General features: G+C 44.1%; 1 protein-coding gene across 1 annotated transcript; it reads right to left on the bottom strand.

The window, feature by feature from the left end:
- Positions 1-4: 4 nt before the first annotated feature.
- On the bottom strand, positions 5-20,830 carry HEXB (hexosaminidase subunit beta). Its single transcript, XM_035099823.2, has 14 exons — positions 20,498-20,830; positions 17,753-17,901; positions 13,127-13,192; positions 12,211-12,257; positions 10,392-10,502; positions 8,293-8,394; positions 7,223-7,352; positions 6,727-6,907; positions 4,418-4,504; positions 3,301-3,373; positions 2,064-2,238; positions 1,410-1,500; positions 559-663; positions 5-432 (listed from the first exon to the last, which is right to left on the bottom strand). The coding sequence occupies exons 1-14, from the start codon at positions 20,734-20,736 to the stop codon at positions 369-371; spliced, it is 1,620 nt and encodes a 539-aa protein (XP_034955714.2). The 5' UTR covers positions 20,737-20,830; the 3' UTR covers positions 5-368.
- Between the last annotated feature and the right edge of the window lie 1,490 nt (positions 20,831-22,320).

Genomic DNA, 22,320 nt, shown 5'->3' with positions numbered 1-22,320 from the left:
CTTATGGAGCAAAAAATATGGTATGCTATGTTCCCTACTCAGAGGAACAAGTTCCTCATTATATGCATTCTAACCCTTGAATTATAGTGCCAGAGTCCTTGCCTCAATAAATTCTCCACCCATTTCTTTGGCCCAAGCTTTTTCAGTCATGTAGATCAACCCATCCATCTGCAACAAACACACACACACACAAAGGAATCTGTCAGGTTCCTTTTTCAAATGAGCTACTTTCTCTTAAAAAGTTCAACATCATTTATTTTCCCCACATCTATAAGAAATTAACTTCAGTATTTCAGTGCAGTATTCAACTAGGAATATGCAGGTTTTTCTCCCCGAAAGGCACCTCTGGCAACGTTGTCCTACAGTTGTTAGGGGTCTCTTGCTTCGTGCCTGCAGTATCCAACAAACAAAGGTGCCGCTGCTATTCCACGCCTGTGGGGGTGAGAAGTGTGATTTGCTTTCACCTTTTGAGATGAATAAACTTACAAGATTTGATGCAAGAAATCTACAGAGATTATTGATGGGATTGTACCTGCTGTACTAGATTGTATTTCTTACCTGAGCATGCGACAACGATGTTCAGTAAGCCTGTTATAAGCATCTTCAATATCAGTTACATTTTTACTGCTCCAGAGTCTCTCTCCAACAGCACTTGCCCGAGGCCTGGAATATGAATAGAAGACAATATTTAAATTGGATTTTATTAAGTCGTTACTGTCCCTTCAAAATAGTTTGATTTACAAGTATTTGCAACACAAACATATGCCAGTACTCCATTTCTTAAAACAACCCCCCTTCCCCCACATTATCAAGCACACCAAGTTACAGCATTGTTCTGTGCAAAATGACAGCAAAGCAGTGAGATATAATATTAAAAGCGGCACGCTAGCTCAGCCGTCCGCAAGCTGGTGGCCTCCAGGACTTTTAAACTACAACTTTAATCATCCCTGCCTACTGACCGTGTTTGCTGGGGCTGATGGGATATGTAGTCTAAAACATCTGGAGAACACTAGGTTGGAGAAGGCTGCACTAAATTATGTACTGCAGCCTTAAATTTTGCAATTCTGCTGGTTGATCAGGAACTCAATGCAGGCAGGTGAGAGAGTGGGGCATCACTCCACAGAAACCTCACTTTTCTACGACCATTTCGTAAAAAGCAAGAGCCTTGCCATCTTTTTCAGCTGGCCCTTGTACACCTGAGTGCCATGCAGCAACCATGGGTAAGTGCCAATCACTAATGCTCCTTTCAAGGATATATAGGCAGAATTACTGTAAGAGGAAGGGAGGAAGACAACTTGAGAAAGTGAAGTTTAAAAATCATGATGCAAGCATAATTTTGTCGGATGTCAGTAAGGTTAGATCAAGATGGGTAGCATTTCTGTTGAAAAAATAAGAGTGATTAACTATACCAGAGTCTTGGTGTGAGATTAGTTGCATCCACATATTCTCCCCAAAGACAGGCTTCTCCACCAAGCACCAACTCTTTCTGGGATTGCCACCCTGTGTTTAAGGAAAAGAAGTATTGGCTTGTGTCTTACTTTAAAAGCAGGGTCAGTCTGATACAGGTACAGTATTTTACACTTGCAAGTTGGGTATTGTGGAAATAGTCATTAGGTGTTAATTAAGTCATACCAAATCTTAATGTCATGACTATTAAAATAAACCCAGATGATTTGAGTTGCAGCCTATACACTATTATATTAAATACTTAACATAAAAAGCCCATATGACCAAACATAGTAATATTCTTTGTCACCGAAGTAGAGTTAAATAAAAGATAGTGAGCTTATAAATACAAAGTTCATTTCCCTGCAACCAGAACTGAAAGCAAAAAAAAGGAAATTGTTCATTTAAAAAATACACATCAAGAATTTGTCGCCCCTTATTAACAGTCTAGAATGCCATCTCCACCAACAAACGTGGGTGAAAGGAGAGTATGGAGGAGTGTGCAGGAATATAATTTTATCATTCATTAAAACTGGGAGACACAGCAACAAGGCCATGCAACTTTCCCACTGGAACCAATGCCTGGATAATACTCAAAGAAAAAGGAAACTACAAACCAGGGAAGTCTAGTGGCTCCACGCGGTAGTATTTCTTCCAGTCCTGGCCGTAACTAATGAGGTCTAGGTACCATGGTGCTGCCAGGATGGCGCTGTGCCCTGCTTTGGTTACTCTTCTTAACTCTTCTTTATACAAGGTATTAATCCACACTTCAACTATTGTGTCTGACTGTAGCTGAAGACATCAAAAACATGGGGTTCAGACAGCATGAGAACAATCTGTCCAGCTACAGGCATCTCTTCCAAAGCATATGCAGATCGTAGCATACCAGGGTCCCTATCGAGTCCCATTGTGATTTGTCCACATATTGGTGTGACATCAACTTGTTCCATTGTAATTACAGCATCTTTGCAATTACCCCTGTGACAAGTTTTCAGAAGTACAAAGAAACCTTAGAAATCCTAATATGTGGACTGGAGGGGAAGTGGCCAGTCTCTAAAGCTACCTACTCACAGAACAAGCAGCCTTTTGACCACTAAGGCCGATGGTTATGTATCGAAACAGGAGTATACAGATGGCTGAGACAGGGCTGTCAAGCCTGGAGGAGGTCAAGGCAGGAATGGAAGCAGGTGATCAAACCACTTTGACTGCTGCTTTGCTCAACCCCTCATCCCCACCACCAACTTAAAGTACTGTGGAAAAGAAGGCTGGCATGCTGGTAGGCTAAACAGAAACACTCATGTAGGAGATTAGAATCCACAGCAATTTAGTGTTGCAGGTTCCACTTGAGTGACTGGTTTGCCAAGAGAATTTAGTTGTGCTAAGATTTATTCCATTTTTTACAGAGACCCCCACAAAGTTTATTGGAGCACTTGAAATGGTGAAAGAAACTAAACTGGTACTGCCTAAAAATACAGTAATGGAGCTTAACATAAAAACAGAGCAGGCTTAGAGACAGTCTGCCTTTTTAAGGGTTGCTTTGCTGTATTAAGATCTACAAGACTGATGCAATTTTAGAAAGGCATAAGCTATGATACAGCCGCCTATAGTATGTCACCTTTCCAGCATCATATTATACGTACTTTTGAAATATACAGGAAAGTCAAATTTCTACTACATTTGACTTATAATGTATTTGCTTCTTATATTGCCTTGATGAAACTGATCCTTAGATCAGATCACACAATTCTGAAAGGCTTAAACATTTCAGATAGTGCTGCAGGTGTCTTCTGGGTTACTCTAGCACATGAAAATCAAGTTTTCGCAGAACAGCACAGATCATCTCTCAGTCCTTACCTTTGCTCCATGATCAAAGACTTCCTGCCACACTATGGATTTCTTGTTCAGAGAAGACACCATGTCCAATATTCTAGAAGTAATAATATTTTAAAGATGTTATGTACGTGCTATTTACTTGTTTCATTTATACCCCTTTCAGCCATGTTTGGCTCCAAATGATTAAGAACAGCAAGTTATTAGCACTAATTGTGGCTGTGATATACTTTAAAACATGCAAGGAGTATCTGCCAAAGTCTCCAGGGTTCAAGAAAGGAGCCTCTGAGAAAATGACCCCCCCCTTCTCACACACTCCTTCCTGCACTGCCTTTTCTGGTGGTTATTTCTTAACATCTCTGTTTCTAGCCACTACACTGCTGCTTGCCAAACATCAAAAATTGTATTAAAAATAAAGCACAAAAAATAATTATTTTTTTAAAAATAAAAGAAACACTTTGGGCCAATATAGGAATTGATTTGTCCAACTTTATCTTGCTGCAGAAATTGGTTGCAAGCCAACAGTTAAGTCAAGGAGTGTACCTAATTCTGTGTTGGATTGTGGCCTTTAGGTTTTGTTTGTGCTTAATGTGAACAGAATGAGCTCCAGTGTGGAAGTGAGGAGGTGTGAGCGTTATGCTGATAAAGTGTTGAATCACGTCTTTGACTACAAGAATGCGTTGCTGACAATAACAATGGTGGTTTTTGCATGGATAAAGGAGTAGGGAAAAACAGCAAGAATGCAATAGCTGTGTAATGCTAAACCATGGTTTAGTGCTACATGGATGTGTCTCTGTGTGACCAGCTGAAGCTCCTCAGGCGCACACACCCTCCCACACAGCTGGGAGGATGACTTAGTGAACCTACAGGTTGAAGATACATACAAATCAGGAATCCTGGTTTAAAACAAACTACTTAGTGTCTAAACAAGCCAGGCTAACCCACCATTATTTGTTTTAAACCAGAAGTTCTGGTTCACACATAATTGGAAACCAAGATTATTTGAAACTGAAAATAAACTCGGCAAATGTCTTTGTCCTGACCGCACAGCAGGGAAGCTTCACTTGGGCTTACTAAACCATGGTTTAGCATTGTGTGGAAACAGCCAATAAGCAGTCTCTTGCCTGAAAGAGAAACTCACTTTGCAACAAAGTGGGATTCCAGTTTATCATAGGTAAACCAAATTCCTTGCTTCTTCATGAATTCTTGTATATCAGGATTGGACCTCCTGTAAGGGAAGAGAGAAAACACAATTATGCTTCTTGCCAAGATCAGCAGCATACTACAGAAGAACCAAAGGGATTTTGCACCAAGACTTGCTAGGAAATAACATGTTCCCCACTGACCACCAGAACCCTCCAATTTGCATTCATTCAGAAATCTCACCCCCTTATGAATAGGAAATATCTGGCAGGAGGATGGCCACAGGCAATGGCTTTACTGAAGGAAAATTAAACAATAACTAAATGATTAAAGGTAAAGGGACCCCTGACCATTAGGTCCAGTCATGCCCGACTCTGGGGTTGCGGCGCTCATCTCGCATTATTGGCCGAGGGAGCCGGTGTACAGGTTCTGGGTCATGTGGCCAGCATGACAAAGCCGCTTCTGGCGAACCAGAGCAGCACACGGAAACGCCGTTTACCTTCCCGCTGTAGTGGTACCTATTTATCTACTTGCACTTTGACGTGCTTTCAAATTGCTAGGTGGGCAGGAGCTGGGATCGAGCAATGGGAGCTCACCCCGTCACGGGGATTTGAACCGACCTTCTGATCAGCAAGCCCTAGGCTCTGTGGTTTAACCCACAGCGCCACCCGCGTCCCCAACTAAATGATTACTATTCATTAAATTTGTTAGTTGCTTTATCTTACCCAGGGCAACCCAAAGCAACTTATAACCAACCAGGCAGATGAAAAACCCCCACATATACATTAAAAAAGGAATGCATTAAAAACCTCCTGCCCGCTTCTAAAAACCCACAGATAGTTAAAGGCCAAAGGCCTGGTAATAGAGCACAGATTTTGCCTGGCACCTAAATATATATAAGAATGGCACCAGGAAAGCCTCCTTGGGGAGAGCATTCCACAAACGGAGCCATTGCAAAAAATGCCTGTTCTCATGTTGCCACCCCCTGGACCTCCCATGGAGGGGGCACACGAAAAAGGGACTCAGAAGATGAGCACAGGGTCTGGGTCAGTTCATATGGGGAGAGGCGGCCCTTGAGGTATTGGCAGTGACCCTGCATCTCCACAATAGATGAGCAAGAGGAACAAAAACTAAGTAATTCAGATAAAGTTAGCTTATGATGAGATTTTGTAACTTGCATAGGATAATAAATACACGGAGGCAGGCTGATCAGTGGTAAGCCATGGTAATGACCAGATTTGTGACCCAACAAGCTAAGACACTGTCTACCTGACATGTATGGCAGACTATTTGTGGTTGCAGTACCAGGTAGGCTCCAAAAGAGGGAGAAGAGTTGGGGGGGGGAGCAGCGTCTCTCGGGACACCTGGCTGTGTTTTGCTTCTACATGCCTGCTGTGCCTTAACCAAACACTGAAGCTGTTCTTCCCAGCATCTATCAAATGCTAGCAAGTCACTGCAAACATGCCCTACTTAGTGAAGTGATCCAAACTATTGGATCTGGAAAGGATCTTGAGCTAGATGAGCAGTAGTTCAGCTCCTGCCAGGGGCTTCACCTGGCTGCCTAGGCAATTTATTTTTCTGGCCACCCAAGACAGCAGCAGCAAAATGAAAGGTTAAAGCAGACAAGGCCTTGGGTTGGGTGGAGAGGCTTAAACCTCTCCCCTCCCAGTCCCAGCCCAACAGTTTAAAGGATGATCCTCTCTCCAATAATCAAATCAACCATTAGATGAGCAGGGGAGGGGGCAATAACCTCCTCCCCTTCAGCTAGTCTGCAATTTTGGTCACGCCCACCAATGACAAGCAGCCCCTGGAGGGCTGGTCAATGATGAATTTGTTCTTGGGGTAAAAATGAATATCATCCCCCCTGTGCTAGATGGATCAGTAGTCTGCTCCAGTATTGCAATTCTTCTGCTTTCAACAGTATACACAGAAGTTCTAAGGTAGCCAGAAGCCATGTAGGGCTGGCTTGTGCGAAGTCTTTCCCCAATCTGCTAGCCACACCCAGACCAGGATTCAGTTCATCCAAAGTGAGCCACTGGCAAGTCCCACTATATACCATCAGTTGCACCCCTCCCGTGTATTGTACAACACAATTGTACAACCCTCCACTTTGTCTAACAAGCCACGAGCTTGGAAGAACATGGACCCCAACCTAGTGCAAAGGGCTACAGTCTGGAGCGGGGTGGGAGAGCCACACTTGAAGGGCTTGAAGGATCCTTGCCTATCCTATTACCTTTCCTGTCACAGTTTCCAACTCAACAGATTTCAGGTGAATAAGCAATGTAGACTCTTCATGTTATACCGTACCAACAACTGAAGTCCACTTCATCTCCTCCCAAGTGGATATAATCATCCGGAAATACACTGCCAATTTCTTTGAATAATTTAGCCATGAAATCATATGTCGTATTCAAAATGGGGTTTACAGGCCCATAAGCCCCACTCGGAAGTGCTCCATTGTAGCATGGTGTGAGGAGGCCTTTTTGTCCTAAAATAAAATACATCAAAACAAGATTAGCTTCAAAAGGTGCATTTGTTGTTGTTGCACCATATAAAGTTGCATTATTATGCACGTTTTAAAAACAATTCCAAGAACTTAAATACATGGGATTCCCCTCCCCCAATATGGTCAAGAAAACAATGTTTTTCAAGCTTTTAAAAATGAATAAGATAGCAACAATAGAAGCATCTTGAAAATAAGAACAAAGCAGGTTAAATAAATAAATAAATAAATGCACCCAACTAAAGCCAGTTCCAACATGTTTACAAAATCAATAGCATTTCAGAATAATATGCATCTTACCTTTCCCCCAAGATTGGGTATGTCCTGGGCTGTCAAATTCCGGGATAATTCTAATCCCCCGTAACCGAGCATACTCTATCACCAGACGGACGTCAGTGGGAGTGTAAACATGATTGTATGAATAGGCCCCCTGTGAAAATGTCCACACATGTAGTTCTTTTACAATGTGATGCCAAGAATATGCCAATTAAACTTGACCGTGTCGTGTTATAGCACCCAAGGACTACTGGCAATGTAGTCTAGCTTTTCAGCAGATTCAGTGTCCCCATCTGGGGGATAAGCCTGCACCTTTGCCGATGCAGTCTGAAATAAAGTTGTAGCTGCTATTGGCCTCGGTGTGGTATTGTTCCAAGGCTGGATAATGTTGTACAAAGGCCTGGGTGACAACTGGTTCAAAACAGTAGCCCATGCCAGTATATTATATAAAGCAGACTGAGAAAACAAAGCAAGAACGGGAATCACCAAGACTATTTGGGTTATTTAACCTGAACTGTTGGCCCCTGGTGGGAAATAGGATGCTGGATTAGGTGGGCCTTCAATCTGATGTTAAAGGGCTCCACTTATGTCCTTAATATCTAGGAGGAGGTACCAATCATGAGGAAAGCAGCTAGGTGACTATTTCCCAAAGGAAATGAATCTTAAAAATCAGCAGCCCATTACAGTGGTGTTCTTGGAGGCAGGCTGCAAAGTGCTGAGCTGCTAGGGAGCCAGAGGCAGTGATCTGACTCCAACAGACTTAACATGGTTGCCTCTCAGAAAGGTGAACCTTCTGTGCTGAGAACTTTCTCATTTTTCCACTGAGTGGGAGCCCGTGGCCCTCCAGAAGCTGTTGAGAGTACAACTCCTTTCATCCCTGAGCACTGATAATGCTGGGAAGGACTGATTGGGTTTGGAGCCCAAAGATATCCAGGGAGCCATAGGTTCCTCTTCCTTGTATTGTGGCTTTTAAACAGCAACTAATACAACATAATAGACTCATGCTTGGAAAAGGCACTTTATTTTTTTTAAAAAAAATAATTTTATGGGGCACTAAATTTTCAGAATGTTCTACTACGGGACTATTTACTTACCTGGCGACTCAGTTCAGGAAAAGTGATACTTTGATAAGGAAAGGAAGGGTCATCTACAATGTGCCAATGCAGGACATTGAACTTGTTGAATGCCATGGCATCCTAAGAGGGAAAAAAGATGGTGTTTCAGTTAGGTAACCTGAGTGGAGAGGCTAGTAGTTTTTAAAGAGGGATTTTTACACAGCACTTAGCAAAGTCTCCCCGCCCCCAGTAATTGTGTTCTTCAGTGCCATAAATTAGGGCTGCCATACTTCCGAACAATACTGGGATTTCAAAGGACGTCCTGTCGGCTGTTTATCCTGGATCTTCAGGAAGTAAACCAAGAAATCGTGGCTTCTTTTTTTTGGCATTTTCATAAAATAAAAAGTCAACTGCTTTGGTGTCTTAAAAAAGCTCAAAAGCTTTCGTTTTTTCCTAAAAAGCTCAACAACTTTTGGGGCGTCCTGATTTTTTACTTTTTGAAATATGGCAACCCTACATAAATCAGAGCACAGTGACCTTACTATTTTTTCTCCAACACCTACATTATTCTGAAACACCATAATGAAGTGAAGCCTTTACCCCCAATCCTAAATAAAGGTACATTAAATCTGCTGTTAAGGAAGTGTCACTGCAATGCTCTTTGTTCCTCACCATCCATGGTTCCATTACTAAGCAGCTAGTAAAGAAGAAGATTGTAATTGCCTGGCAGTAATATAGTTGCTGCCGACACGGGTGGCGCTGTGGTCTAAACCACAGAGCCTAGGGCTTGCTGATCAGAAGGTTGGTGGTTTGAATCCCCATGATGGGGTGAGCTCCCGTTGTTCAGTCCCAGCTCTTGCCAAGCTAGCAGTTTGAAAGCACATCAAGTACAAGTAGATAAATAGGTACCACTCTGGCGGGAAGGTATACGGTGTTTCCGTGCGCTGCTCTGGTTCGCCAGAAGCAGCTTAGTCATGCTGGCCACATGACCCGGAAGCTGTCTGTAGACAAACGCCGGTTCCCTCGGCCTATAGAGCGAGATGAGCACCGCAACCCCAGAGTTGTCCGCAACTGGACCTAATTGTCAGGGGTACCTTTACCTTTAATATAGTTGCTAAAGCAACCATTCAAGGTCCTTTCCAGATACTGTGGCAGGCTGAGGTGGGAGTGCACAGCCATTAACTAGCCACCCAGACATTTAGAGTAAGCACTTCCCGTTTCCGAGCACTGAGTAAAACCCAGGTGGTTGAAATAGCTATCCTTGACCCAGAAAAGACAAATATGCTGAACTGAAAGGAAGCCCCGCTCAGAAGGTGCCTGTGCCTTGATTTTCCGTGATTTCCTCAGTCTCCTGCACCATTTCCCACCCCATTCAGTCTTTGGGGGGGTGGTTAGGGATAGACTCAACGGCTGTCAAGGAGAGAAGGGGCGTGTGAACTTCCATGGGTGGATTCAATTCAAACAATGGACTGAAAGTAGTACTACTTCAGAGTCAGCAACAAGGAACACAGCCATTCTCCCACCTGGCTGATTCTTGCCACCAATTACGAAACTTGGTTGATGTTTTTGCTTCCCAGAATTCCTGAGCAACACCAAGTACAAGGCTATTAGTATCATGTATTCCAAGTGATGTGAACTTTAATCCTTTTCTTGGTAAGGAAACAGGTGGTTTCATTTAAACTTGCCACAGTAGCGGAAGACAGGCGGGGGGGGGGGGGGAACTGTTGAGATTCATTCCCTGTCCTGCAGTCATAGGACTATTGTTTATCATATGACTGTATGTGTTTTGTTCCCACAGAGCGGATGTGACGTAGACAGTAGAGTGGAACTGTTGTTTCTTTTGTTCTCTCTTCACTGCCTGCTATGCTAGAGAGGCAGCCATGCTAAACAGCTCTGAATGTCTGAGCTGGGCAAACAGAGAAAGACTCTGCATTTTGCCACAATAAAATAGTTTAGCCTTATCCAATGGCTTACCTGTGTGTGTTGTTTGTCAAGCTGAGGGCAACCGCAGATATTTGCACCCCCGGACTCAATAGTAGCCGGGCATGTGTGCACGAGGCTTTGTCCTAGCTCTGAGGCAGTCTCACAACTGCCCCGGGCGACAAATGCTAACAAGAACATGCTGATTGCCAACTTACCAAAGTCATTAGGATAGTTTTCAAAGGCAGAAAATGCCTTGAGCTATCAATCAAGATCCCTCGATGAGCAAATCTTGGGAAGTCAGTAATGTCAGATTCATTGACAAATAGCTATTAAAATATAAGAGAGGAAGAGGTTCAACAGGTTCCCAAATTAATTTTTGTGATATGATACTGTAGCAGCAGCTCCCAAACTTTTTTTCAGCAAGGACCACTTGAAAACTATTGATTTTTCTGCCTGTGGCAGCAACTGTAATTCACTGTGCTAGATGCCGTATGGTTTTTAATAGTATTCTTATTGCTTTTTATTGTATTTTATTGTATTCCATATAATTAAAGTGCAATACATTAAGAAAAATGTAAGGAATAAGAGATGCAATTAGAATTCGAAATGAAAATGGGCTAATACCCAGAATATGACATTGGAATCCCAGTTCTCTGACATGCAAATGTAGCCATGCAGTCAGCTATTGGTCAAAACAGGCAAGTGAGTTAAACAGTCTCTGAGGCAACCTTTGACGCAGAGCAGCCTGAAAAATTTAATAATACATGCAACACACAATAATCTCCAAGTCGATTATACATTATTAATCATACATTATTCATCAAGCTTCTGAGAAAAATATAAAGCCTTATGCAAAAGCCAGAGAGACTTACAAACTAACAAATCTGAAAACAAACTGTTGGTATCTGAAAACAAATCTGAAAACAAACTGTTGATATCCAATTCCAATGAGCTTTTCAAATGTTTGACTGTTTTCCAGATGTTTAGCTCAGTCTTTTGATTTCCTTTAGATAAGTTCATAAAGAGACCAACAAAGGTAAGTTCAATGTTATTCTCAATACAGTGGTACCCCTACTTACGAATTTAATGCGTTCCGAACGCACATTCGTAAGTCGAGGAAAAATTTGTAAGTCGGATCCCATAGGACTGCATTGGGAGAAAAAAATCGTAAGTGGAAGCAACCCTATCTAAAAATTCGTAAGTGGAAAAAATCCTATCTAAACCGCATCCAAGATGGCGGACGGAGCTCCGTTCGTAAGTAGAAACATTCGTAAGTAGAGTTATTCGTAAGTCGATGTACCACTGTACCGTGAGGTGCTGATGACGTTGTTAAATTTCTGGGCTTCTTCAGTGGTTCTCAAAGTTTAGATACATATATTGATATTCAATTTCATGAAGAATACTATTTCTTGGGTTAAGCTGAAGAACTAAATTTGCTTCAAGAAACACCAAAGAAGCCCAGAAAATATCATGGGAGTGAGTTATCTGCAAACCCCAGTCAAAGGGCCCCATTGGGGGCAAACAGCGGTATCCTAAACAGGACTGCCAGGGCGAAACAGGTGGAAAACGCCAGCACCCTGTCTCTTCATTTACACCTTCTTTAACATCTGTTTACAACGTCGTCATCACCTCACGGTATTGAGAATAACATCGAACTTACCTTTGTTGATATCTTTATGAACTTATCTAAAGGAAATCAAAAGACTGAGCTAAACATCTGGAAAACAGTCAAACATTTGAAAAGCTCATTGGAATTAGATATCAACAGTTTGTTTTCAAATTTGTTAGTTTGTAAGTCTCTGTGGCTTTTGCATAAGGCTTTATATTTTTTCTCAGAAGCTTGATGAATAATGTATGATGAATAATGTATAATTGACTTGGAGATTATTGTGTGTCGCCCATGTATTATACGGTTATCTGTATCAGCAGCACAGGTAGAATTTTCTTAGTGAAAAATTTAATAAGCAGTTGCTGAAGTCCAAACTTGGGGAAAACTCCAAATTAGCCCACTGTACCATGAAGAGAAATACTCACACTTCCATAGTCGTCTTCATTTACTAACTGACTGAATGTTTCTAAACCTGGAAGTCAAAAGAGATTGAACTGTAATCCATAATTGGCAAAGTAAAACGGATGTCATCCAACAGCTACTTTGGATGTTCCAAGGAAGTGCCAAGAAGCAGAGAGCACAAATGACTAGCACTTTTTTCTAACTTAGCTTCTAGGCTGGGCCTTCCAAGGGTTGGCCAGTGGGAGAAGATAAACATTCTGTTTGCTTTTCTTATTCTGGGACAGAATGTTTATCTCCATTGCCTCCTGTATCAGGAATAGTATGAACAGCAGTTGCTGGGAATCAAGAGTGGGGAAGAGTGTTGTTCAGGCATTCAGGTCCTGCCTGTGGCCTTCCCAGAGGTTTCTGGTTGTACACTGTGTGAACAGAATGCTGAAGTAGAAAGGCCTTTGGTCTGATCCAGCATGGCTCTTACCTCCCTGCAAGGAATATGCACTTGTCTCTACACAGGACAAAGTCCAAAAGTTTAAGTCTCCCAACTTGCTTCCTTTTTCACCACTTTTTAAACGCTTGGAGAAGCTCCACCCTTTTTTTGTTTTGTTTTGAGTCATAAAGATGAGATGATGGCCACCACTGATTAAATATCTCTAACACACAAACCACTTGTGGTTGATTTACACAAGAAAATTTGGGGCTCCTATTCCAACCAAGACAGAGATTGTGTTCCCCCAGATTACAACAGACACCACTGCAAAACAGGTCATGTCATTCCCGCTTCAGCTTAGGGGGGTGCCAAGGAGAATTCTTCAGCTTAGGGGGGCGCCAAGGAGAATGCCCTTTCCTGGGCCAACACCATCACCTCTGAAGGTGATGGAAACATGAAGGGAGCCCCCTCTGTTGAGAGGGCCTGATGGAAGGAGAAGACCTTTCATTACTCACCTCTCAATGCTCCCCAAACTTTGTCTGCCTTCAGCACAGCTGTAGGTCCTGATACCTGGAGCTGATCTTTAAGAGAGAAAATGACAATTAATTATGAGTTTTAGTAATGAAAATATTGGTTTACTTATAAAGACAACCAATTATAAGAATTTGGGAGCAGTCCTGCACAAAGGCTGCTTGTATACAAATGAAGTCAGGGGGACTTAAGCAGTCTCTGGCTTGGAACTAAAAATACATTCACGTAAGGAAAGTCTGCCATCCTCTGCTTCCTCTTCAGCAACCATCTTGTTATTCAAGAGGGGCCCCTCCCCTCCAGAGAATGTGGGATGGCATGTGGGAAGTTGCAGGGAAAAGAGGGCATGGGAAATTTTTCTTTCATTAACTTCTGCAAGTGAATTTGCACCAGGATCTAAGCCAGGCATCCCCAAACTGCGGCCCTCCAGATGTTTTGGCCTACAACTCCCATGATCCCTAGCTAACAGGACCAGTGGCCAGGGATGATGGGAATTGTAGTCCAAAACATTTGGAGGGCTGAAGTTTGGGGATGCCTGATCTAAACCCAATCTCAGGCAACTTTCCTCTACCCACCCATCGTTCAAGAGGGCCCCCAAGTCTTCTAGAGAAGCTTTTGGGTGGCCAGTGTGGCAGGAACTCCCTAGGTTAGCTCATCTTAGGATCCAAACCTATGGGGGTGGATTGCAACACTGATAATAAGCTAGTCGTTTTAAGTCCCAGGTGCGTTTTTTAAAGTAAAGCTGACCATTGGCAATTAAGGAAAGGTGAAAATAAATTCCAGTTCACCTCTGGTCTTCATGTAACTATAAAAAGACTTGTAGGAATAAGGATTTCTCCAAGTCAGGTCTGCGTCACTTGTGGCCCCAACACAGCATCCCGAGCCACATACTTCAGCCACCTGAATGCCACTAACAACTCCTCTGTTTCTGCAGTAACAGCAGCAAAAGCCCTGATAGGGCTACAAAAAGGGCTATGAAGTTGTGCAGGCCTACTCTGAGCAGTTCCTTAAAAACAGCCACACTGCTGAACAAAAATGCAAGAGGAAGTGTGCCGTTATTTTAGAAGTCACTTCTTTCCCGTGTCAGAGAGAAGCATGCACCATCACTCTTGGCTGCCTAAGTGTCTTGACAAAGCATGCTTCTCAATTAAAATAAGCCAAACACCATTTCATCTGCACAGCCAGCGATCTTTTAAAACAAGTTGGGAACCTTATTCAGCTTGAGGGCTACATTCTCTTCTGGGGGCAGCATGCCAGAGGTGGGTAGGGCCAGAGGCAAAAGTAGGTGCAGAAATGGTTGTTGTTACCCTGCCCATCTGACTAGGTTGCCCCAGCCACTCTGGGTGGCTTCGGACAGAATATAAAAACACAACAATGACTGGCCCAAATCCACTCAGTGAACTTCATGCCTGCGTGGGGATTTGAACCCTTGTCTCCCAGGTCCTAGTCTGACCCCCTAACCATGACACGACACTGGCTCCTAAGAAGAAGAGTTTGGATTTGAAGGAGTCTCAAAGTAGCTAACAATCTCCTTTCCCTTCCTCCCCCACAACAAACACTCTGTGAGGTGAGTGGGGCTGAAAGACTTCAGAGATGTGTGACTAGCCCAAGGTCACCCAGCAGCTGCATGTGGAGGAGCAGGGAATCGAACCCGGTTCACCAGATTACAAGTCTACCGCTCTTAACCACTACACCACACTGGCTCTCAGTGTAACTGAGAGCTAAGTAACTGGTTCCATCGGTGCAAGGATTTCTCTTTGCGCAACGGAACGTTTTCCACCTCTCCTCCACCAACGTCCCCCCTTAATCTGTTCTGGAGCAGATTTGGGGAGAGGAGGCAAGAAAGTCCTATTGCACTCGTGCTAATCCTTGCACGCACAACTGTTTGGTTCAATTCCACCCTTCCTGCTCCAAAGCTCAGCACATCAGGAGAAGACAATCCCTGCTGCTGCTGCCCCGGTCCTTCATGCCACCCTGTAATCCCTCAATTTACATGGGAGCGATGTATTGGGGATCGTGCCTAAAGCCAAATTGCATATAGTCCAAACACACTGGGTGCAATGGTGGGTGGGATTGCCAAAGTCTTTCCCCCAGGTGGAAAATGGTCCTGTATACCTGAAGGAGCGTCTCCACCCCCCATCATTCAGCCTGGACACTGAGATCCAGCGCCGAGGGCCTTCTGGCAGTTCCCTCATTGCGAGAAGTGAGGTTACAGGAAATCAGACAGAGGGCCTTCTCGGTAGTGGCACCCGCCCTGTGGAACGCCCTTCCATCAGATGTCAAGGAAATAAGCAGCTATCCTATTTTTAAAAGACATCTGAAGGCAGCCCTGTTTAGGGAAGTTTTTAATATTTAATGCTGTCTTGTTTTAATATTCGACTGGGAGCCGCCCAGAGTGGCTGGGGAGACTCAGCCAGATGGGCGGGGTACAAATAATTAATTATTATTATTATTATTTTTCTATATTTTTTAAACTGCCATGGGCGTAAAGCTGAATGCACACACGGGGCAGGGAGAAGCAGCCCAAGTCTCCAAAAAATGACTGGGGAGGGGGAATGTCTTGTATCCTACTAGGCTCTGGAGCAGGGAAAAGCAGCACAACTTTCTTGCGCTACCTCTGTCTGCTTCAAAACCCTGGGTGAGGACATGAGGTTCCCCTTCCAATGCCCTCCCCCGAGACTGATAGTAACCACAAACAACATTAGATGACTAAGCCAAGGAAAAGGAGAACTGAAATGAGAAGTAGAGCCTTCTAAGAAAGCTGCCCCTGGCTTCATGTATTTCTGCTCTCAGCAGCTCCAGGCAACAGAAAGCCAGTAATTCTGACACCCTGTTGATTTCAATGGCATTTCTGTGACAAACTTTCTTTGGATCAGGGTCATCATCATATATATCCAGTAGGCACAGCATACCTACAAATATTCTGTAATATTTACAAACAGTTTCTCCCTGTTCCCATCTGCCCAGTACAGTCGTCCTCAAAATATGCCCCATTTCTGTGAACACAGGAAAACTAGGAAAATGTAAACAAGCACCTTCAGAACTTGCAAGACACTCCTCCTATATTTAAATCAGTAGAATCGTCACTATTTATCCAAAATCTGGAAATCAAGACTGTCTCATTATCTCATAGCAACCATCACTATAACACAAAGCAATTTTTTTAAAAAAAATTAGCCCACTATTTGGATCATGTTCTCCAGGGAGCTTATGAAATAAAACATGCAACAGTTTCCATAAAGCAATGAACATAAAAACAAATGATATGCTTTTTACAAAACAAACAAACAAACCCACCCCAAGACAGCCCAATGCATATAATTGCCTCTATCTCCAAAACTTACTCAATTGTGTATTCTTATGCAATCAAAACAACACAAACCATTCAAGAGAAGGAAGCCTCATCAGGTCTGGATGAACCCGAAGGTTTGCAGAATTACAAAAGATGTTTAGCTCAAACCCTCAGCAGGGATCCAGCCTAATGAGGATGGAGTGTGTTCATTGACTATGGAATGCAAATTGTTCAGGGCAAAAGAAAGATTTTAAAAAGAAGGAATGGCTCAGGGCTGGAATACTGATTAGGAGTGTTCCATGCTAAAATATTATCTGGAGGCTCCACTTGTGTTCTTCTAAACCAGGGGTCCCCAGACTTACCGTGCGGCGGGCCGGAGGGCAGGGGAGTGCGCGCGCAACGGGCCGGAGGGCAGGGGAGTGCGCGCCCGTGTGCATGCGCACACGCACACGGGCGGGGGAAAAATCGCCGAAAATCGCTTATGCGCATGCGTATGGGCCTCCCCCGACCCGGAAGTGCACCAGAAATGACCTCTTCCGGGTCGGGAGAGGCCCATACGCATGCGCACAAAGGATTTTCGGCGATTTTTTGCCGATTTTTTAGATCGTCGCTGCGCCGCGCGCCGTGAGAGCGGGCGGCGGCAGCGGGCGGCGGGGGTCGTCACGGGCCGGATTGGAAGGCCGATTGGGCCGCATCCGGCCCGGGGGCCGTAGTTTGGGGACCCCTGTTCTAAACTTCCAGTTACACAGGTGTACTCAGTTTCAATTGATGAGGAAGAAGCAGCGATGTGGCTGGGTATATATTGAATTACTCCATAAAGCAGCAGCAAGTGTCAGGCATTTGTCCCTGATTTTCCAGAATGCAAGTATCCACACCCATAATTTAGAACCCAACCAATCTTGGTTGCTGGGGAAAAATGCATGAAAATTATGAATACAGTACAGATATTAATACCAGTGAGACATATTCAAGACTTATTTTTAACTGAGTCAATCTATTTTCTTCAATTACTCACAGGATAAAAGTTCATTATTATAGCCAGCTGTGTGTGCTAGGGGAAAAAACCAGTGTCTATAAGCCAAACCAGTATAAGAAATAAGATGATCTAGTGTGGGAAACCTATAGTCTCTCAGATGTTATTGGACTTCAACCCCATCAGTCCCAGTTAGCATGGTCAAGAAGGGTAATGGGAATTGGAGCAGGGGGCCCAGTAATATCTGGAAGGCCCCAGTTTCCCCACCCTGATCGATAGAAGGCTGTAATTAATCCACAGCTAGAACGGAAGAAGGCGCTACACACATTCACACCATCAGATACTTACAATATTCATCAGATGTGATGCTGGGAAATTTATCACATTCAGAATCTTCTGAAGTAATAATGACCTGAAGCGAAGATAGCTCCTTTTCCAAAAGAGGGTTCGTCTCATCATTCTGCCATTTGGAATACCCAAATATGTATTCATAGTACCTGGAAGTGAACCCAGAAAGATGTTATGCACAGCATAAATCTATATATTCCAACAAGATTTTTGTTAGAAGAGGCAGGTCTTTTGTTTGGGGGGGGGACTTAAGTTTGCTATGTATTTTTATTGATGGGGGGCAGTTGTCCCTCCCTGTCCCCCCTTGGATACACCCATGTATTCCAGTCTGACTACATTTCTTACAGACTGAGCTCCTATCAGGGTTGGCTAACCTGTCATCCTCCAAATGTTGCTGGATAGCAACTCCCATCATCCCTGATCACTGGCCATGTTGCCTGGCGCTGATGGGGTTTGGGAGTCCAGCAACATCTGGAAGGTACAAGATTAGCAATCCCTGGTTCACACCGGTAGAAATGCTTCTTTACACAGGCTTGCAGAAAGCACAAGTAGGATGAGTGCAGTTTTTAAACCCCATCTTGACTTCAAGTTGATAAGAGTGTGTGATTTGAGGGGTGGGCATGTTTTGCAAACTCATGTGTCAGTCAGTATAGCAGTATGTAGCAGATGAAAATATGCAAGGTGGTCTCACATATTTTGAAAGAATAACCCCTCTCCAGGATGGTTTAGACAAGTAGATTTTCAAGCTGCCTTCTGGACAATCCTGAAATTTTATCGGGAGTTTCACCAAGGTTATTGGAACATTAGAAGTAGCCTTCTTAAACAGAGTCAAATCATTCTTCTGCCTGGGCTCAGTGCTGTCACCCCATACGCAAGGCTGGACCCAGCATGAAGCTGGGTGAAAAGATTCAAAAGGGAAGAGAGCAAGTAAGGTTAACAAAAGAGAACCTGGTGGCTCACTGAAGAACAATGGATACCCCTGACACCAAATCTGTATAAGCTCTTTTTTCATTTTTGATGCTAGAAAGTAAAAAAATATTCTGTGCAACTCTACTGTTGAGAAAAGATCCTCCAACTATTCATATCAGATAGGAATAGCTCCACTCCCTCTTGCATCTGTTTTCATTTAAAGGGTGGTTCTCTCTCAACTTAAGGATAGCTGATTCCCCCCCTTATGTCAAGGTTTTTTGTGTCATTCTTTTATTATCTATTTGATTTCTATCCTGCCCTTCCTCCCCAAAGAGCTTAGGACTCAGTGAATAGATGGAAGACAGGCATGAATCCTGCCCCTTTATAAATTCTCCAGGCAAGGGAATTTGGAGCAGGTGCAAATTGTCATGGCAAAGTATTACAGGTGAGAGAGATCTGTTTCAGTCAGATTTCCCTTGCCTACATACACAACACTCAAAGGTACAGGAGCTCCACTCCCTCTTGCATCTGTTTTCATTTAAAGGGCGGTTCTCAACTTAATGGTAGCCGATTTTTTTTCTTATGTCAGGGTTTTTTGTGTCATTCTTTTATTATCTATTAGATTTCTATCCTGGCCTTCCTCCCAAAAGATCTTAGGACTGCAAACATCCAAGCAGCATAACAACACAATTTGAATAAATTTATATATAAATAACAGCAGTAAAACATTTAAAAATAATTTGAAAGCGTCACATTTCCTTACATCTAATAATTTTAAAATTGCCTTGGTGAACAGCAGCATTTTCAAATTGCTTCTGAATGTTAGTAATAAAAGAGATGTACGGACACATCTCACCACGGAAGGTAAGACCCAGAGAGCCTTACATCAGCTTCGGTTGGTGGCCCAGCTACACCCCTATCTGGACAGGGATAGCCTAACTACTGTTGTCTGTGCTCTGGTAACCTCAAGGTTACATTGCTGCAATGTATTATACGCAGGGCTGCCTTTGAAGACGGTCCTGAAACTTCAGCTAGTGCAGAATTCAGTGGCCCCGTTGCTCACTGGAGCAAGAGGGTTTGAGCATATTACACCGATCCTGGTCCGCCTCTTTCCACATGAACCTACCCTGACCCTGCCTGAGATCAACTTCTGAGGCCCTCCTTTGTGTGCCTCCTCCTCGAGAGGTCCAGAGGGTGGTAACAGGAGAACAGGCCTCCTCTGCAGTGGCTCCCTGTCTGTGGAATGCTCTCCCCCGGGGAAATTCGCCAGGTGCCTTCATTATACACCTTCAGTCGCCAGGCGAAAACGTTCCTTTTTAAGCTTTGGTTGATTTGATTGATATCTTATGCACTTTTAAAATGTTAGGGTTTGGGGGGGCAGGGGTTATTGGGTTGTTGTTTTTATTTTGATTATATATTTTGTGGTTTTACATTTTGATTCTGTTCTGTGAACCGCCCCGAGACCTCCAGGTATAGGGTGGTACTGTATATAAATTCAATAACAATAATTTAAAAGCTACACATTTAAAGCACACCACACACCTCATAAAAGAGACACAAGGGGTTGGTTAGAGAGTGCTCAGATCTGCAGCTCTATGCAAGCTACAATTCCCATGGTTTTTCTTTTTGTGGTAGGAGGAGGGAAGATGTATATGCTCTCAGATTTTACATGCCGCGGGAGAACAACAACAACAGCCCTTCCCGGGAGAAAGGCAAGAGAACAACAACTCGAGCGGGCACTTTGCAAGAGCTGCGGTATAGCAGGGCGGCTTGGGCTGCTGGGGGTACGAAGAGGCAGCCTTGCCCGAGTTGGAACCGAAAGCTCTCGCAGCTCACCTCCGGAACGCATCTTGCAGCAAGGAGCAGCTCGGCCCCGCCGAGGAGCCCGGGCCGTGGACGATCTGGAACCGCTTGGGCGCCAGCTGCAGCCGGGCTGCGGAGACGCGGAGCGAGCGGGGCAGCGGCCACAGGGAGACCGAGGAGGAAGCCGCGCTCGGCGGCCCCTGCGGCTTGTGCGCGGACGAGGAGGCAGCCAGCGCCGCGGAGACCCACAGCAGCACCGCCAGCAGCTCCATGGCTCCTGTGGCTGCCGGCAGCCGAGGTGCGGCGAGGTCTCCCAGCCGCCGCAGTCACCTGACGGACAGGGGGCCTGGCTCTCCCCGGCAACGCCCAGCGCCGAAGCCTTACTCATCCTACTTACGCGCTCCGAGGAGGAAGTCCCCCGCCCCGCCCCGCCCCCAAAAGTTGCTGCTCGAGAGGAAGAAGCAGGCAGAGTTAGAACTCAGAGCCCGGGCGACTCCTCCTGGGGTCAGGGAAAGGGGCTTCCCCCCCCCGGGCCGCCTCCCAGCCAGCCTAGTTCCCAGGCTAAGTAAAGGCGAACGCTCGAGAAGGGCGGATTACAAAACAATGGCAGCTCTGTTCTCTCCCACCCGCGCCGCTCCCCCGTTGGCCTTAGCAGCACTGAGGCGTGGGGACGAGGCTTTTGGAGATAACCCAAAGGCGCTTTGAACCCGGAGGCAAACCCCCCTCCAGATAATATCATTATTACTATTATTATTTAGCCGCTCTTCACCCTAAGGTCCTCCAGGGCTGGTTACAGCACTAAAATGGATTAAGGGCCAGTCCTTGTCTTGAACGGCAGAGGAAGCGCCTAAAAACACCTTCAGGGTTTTTGTTTTTTTTTAAAAAAAAGACGATTAAATCCATTTATCGTACGCCGTTAACTTTTTTTAAAAAACAAACAAACAAACTAGTTTCCAAGAATAGTAACAGAAGCGCCCACATTTTCTTTCATTCCATTGGAATGTATGTTGTGATTATTGTCCATGTTCACTATAAAGTAGGAGAACACTTCAATCTCCCAGGACATTCTATACAAGATCTCAAAGCAGCTGTTTTATTACAGAGAAATTTCAGGAACAGACTGGAAAGAGAAGTTGCTGAATTGGAACTAATTACCAAGCTTAAAACCATGGAGCCACCTGTGATGAATAGAGACATCGGATTCTTATCTCATTATGCATGATCAAGCTTTCTTTAGCGCCTCAGCCCTTGTTTCCCCCCCCCCGGACTAATTGCAGCCATCAGACATTAACAGCCATCCACAGGTTTACCACTCCCATCAGCCCATCACCCATTCCTACCCACCCACCCCCACCACCCTCTGTATATATATAAGGGTCTGACACTTCCGTTTCCAGTGTATCTGAAGAAGTGTGCATGCACACGAAAGCTCATACCAAAATAAAAACTTAGTTGGTCTTTAAGGTGCTACTGAAGGAATTTTTTTATTTTACTATAAATATTAGTTACTAAAGCAAAGCATTGGAGTGGTTTCTGTCTCAGGGTTTGTTAGGTAACTTTCAAGGATAAATACCTCTCTATATTTAATGTGCTGTCAGATCTTAAGGATATTGCAACAATGTCACCCAACAATATTACAACAAGATGTGTTATATATAATAGTGACTTTTTCTCTAGTAGGGCTGCCATTCTTCCTTTATTGTTGATTTCACAAAGTACACTCTGTTCCTTTTAACAGGTGGATCATACCGTACATTAAAATGTGTCTGTCTAATGACTCCAAACAAGCCATTTAAACTTCTCAAACTTTGGCACACTGCTAGTCATAACAGACATTGTAAAAGTTTGCAATGCAT

Source organism: Zootoca vivipara, chromosome 11 (genome assembly GCF_963506605.1).
Source record: "Zootoca vivipara chromosome 11, rZooViv1.1, whole genome shotgun sequence".
Lineage (NCBI taxonomy): Eukaryota > Metazoa > Chordata > Lepidosauria > Squamata > Lacertidae > Zootoca > Zootoca vivipara.
The sequence above is the reverse complement of the archived record's forward strand: the minus strand, read 5'-3'. Positions and strand labels throughout refer to the sequence as shown.